The sequence below is a fragment of the Hippocampus comes genome, unplaced genomic scaffold (genome assembly GCF_001891065.2).
Source record: "Hippocampus comes isolate QL1 unplaced genomic scaffold, H_comes_QL1_v1.1 scaffold237, whole genome shotgun sequence".
NCBI lineage: Eukaryota > Metazoa > Chordata > Actinopteri > Syngnathiformes > Syngnathidae > Hippocampus > Hippocampus comes.
In genome coordinates this window covers 1757949-1760672 of record NW_017806159.1, presented here as the reverse complement: position 1 = coordinate 1760672, position 2724 = coordinate 1757949, and the positions used below count along the sequence as shown (strand labels likewise).

General features: G+C 46.2%; 1 protein-coding gene across 1 annotated transcript in view; it reads left to right on the top strand.

The window, feature by feature from the left end:
* The window catches only part of LOC109531244 (immunoglobulin superfamily member 3-like), a 101706-nt gene extending 99911 nt beyond the window's left edge, over positions 1-1795 (top strand). The window contains 1 exon segment of the mRNA XM_019895439.1: positions 1249-1795. Within this exon segment, the coding sequence (XP_019750998.1) occupies positions 1249-1499 (251 nt within the window). The 3' untranslated portion in view covers positions 1500-1795.
* Positions 1796-2724: the final 929 nt, after the last annotated feature.

Here is a 2724-nt window from a genome sequence, read left to right as displayed (position 1 = left end):
GGGGCTGCTCAACCCTCGCAATGCTTGGTACCGCTTGGCCACCAACAACTCCGGCTTCATGACTGTCAATGTACTGCAACAAGGTGAGCTCTTACTGTCTTTGCCTGTGCGTATTTGATTGGTCGCCTCCCAACTCATAACTTGTGGGTTTGATCCCCGGCCCTTGTGACCCTTGTCCTTGAGCGAGGGTACTGGTCCTGTAGTTGCTGATGCTTATTCACACTCGACATGTATAGCTTGACTTCTGAGTCTGGATGTACACTCCATGGTTCTTGTCATAGTCATCAATTACACATTCATAATAAAGACCCAATGAGGAGAGGAGACACTGGATTCTGGTACCAAATCTCTCGAAGGGGGGGCTACGAGGAGAAGCGTTTTGTTTCAGTTCTCTGCACGTCACGCAAGGATCTCCCCGCTCGCCCTCTCATTTATTTCTCATTGGGAATCTAATACAGAGGCGTATCCAACCTAAGGAGTGAGGGCTGTTGAAGACACACACTGAACTTGTTTGACTATGTGAGTGGAAATTACGTACATGTGTGCAATCATTACAAAAACACCAAGTAAGCTGCAGCTGGTGTTGACAGTTCCATCCACGTCCGACCTTGCTCTTGTTTTGTCTTCTTACCTTATCTCTTTCCAACCACATTCTCAGAAAGGTGGTTGTGTCCCCTAACTGTCACACAGTGCACTAAGCATTCTTTATTATAAGTACAAGCATTCTTCATTGCAAGCATAATCAATCCATCATTATTAATACGCACATGTATGAGAACTAAACCTAAAATACAAAATGATTCCTTCAGTTCTCCTGACAAAATCCGGCTTTTTCACAGTGTAAATAGGGAGACATAGAATTGGATATGTTTTGATGTGCTTCTGAGGCCCAAAAGTTGGCCTAATTATTGGAGCAATGATTATTGCATTAAATATGGTACTTATATGGTGTCTGTAAAGGGCAAAGCATGGGCTGGGAGCGCACATAAAACCTGCTCCGTTCTGTAATTTGGCCCACCAAAAAATTATAGTGGATGTAAAATGTCTACTTCAACACCCCTGTTCAAATGCCATGTATTTGTGATGTAAAAAATGAGACCGATATATCTTTACGCCATTAATGTGACATCCACAACTCAGTTTTCCGAAAGTAAAATGTCATTTGTTCAACGTGGCCGTCTCACCCACTGCCACCTCCCCCTCCCCCCCCGTGTGAAATGACCGTGTTTCCCGTGTGGCCGTCCGCAGAGTCCACCGTCAAGTCAGTGGTGTGCTCCAACGACGCGCTCTTCTACTTCGTCTTCTTCTACCCGTTCCCCATCTTCGGCATCCTCCTCATCGCCCTGCTGCTGGTGCGCTTCAAGAACCGCAACAACAACAAGAGCCAGGAGGGCAAGAATGGCGCCCCCCTCCTGTGGATCAAGGAACCGCACCTCAGCTACTCTCCCACCTGTCTGGACCCGCCCGCGCTCAGCCTGCATCCTGGATCCGTGGACTAGAGCTTGACCCGCCGCGTCGGCCGTCGCACCAGGGGAGCGGATCAGGACGCCGCTTTTGGGATTCCCTGTCGTTGACTGCTGTTTTCATCCATGAGTAGATCGGCTGCCTGTTTTTTTTTTTTTTTTTCCTGTGTGAGTGTGTGAGTGAGCGGCCTTCTCATTTTTGTGTGTCTCACTGCCGCGTTTGATTCAATTACCCTAAATATTGGTCTGTTTTTTCAAAAAGGAGAACAAAAAGAAATCAGCACACTTCTGAAAAGAAGGAACTCTCAGTATTAATTGGATGCCCCTGCCCCAAAAAAAAAAAAAAAAAGTCTCGACAGTCCTCATCCAAGAGCAACCTGGCCAACACAAGTTGGTTGCCATGGCGATGCTCCGAGCCCACTGACTCCATAGCAGGTGACTTGGCAGCCTCGCAGAGAGACAAAGAAAGGGTCCACCTGGCCCCGCAAAGAATTTGGCCCACAGAATCAAGCCCTGGAGCACCACTTTCCACACACACACACACACACACACACACACACTTTTTTTTTTTTTTTTTTTTTTTTTTTTTTGCGTGTATTCCCCCGCCCCCCAAAGGTGGCTCAACATGCCTGTTCACTTGAGGCAGAAGGGAACATTTGCATCTCCGTCCCTAAAATGCAAGCGACAGAAAAAAAAAACTGAGACTTTAACCCTTTCACTGCCAGACTGGACCTAAAATGAAGAGGAGGGGGATAGAAAGAGAAATCTCCCCTTTCCCCACCCCCCAACCCCAACTTTGTCGTCTCAGTCGTGTCAACATGTATATTGCATGACAAAACCGCAGGAGACATTTTAGATGTTTTGTAAACTTGGAACTCTCTTGAGCATCGTGTTTGTGTGACAGAGCGCCGCCCCAAACCCCAGGTGGACTTCCTGAGCCCATTTACTAAGAAGCGACCCCCCCCCCCCCCACCCTCCACACACACACACACACCCACACACACAAATACAAATGACCATGTGATGTTTGCTAATACAGAGGCTCCTCAGTATACAAACAGATCATAAAAATGTGGTCAATGGTCTCAAAGTGTTTTTAATACTATAATATTAAATATTGATTGTAATTAAGACTTTACTACTGTGTTATAATACAGTTTTTTTTTTGTTTAGAACTATGTCATTAACTGAGGACCCCCTGTATTTTGATCTTGTCCGATGGCAAGCGCAAATGCCATTTGGATGAAGAAAGATACAATTC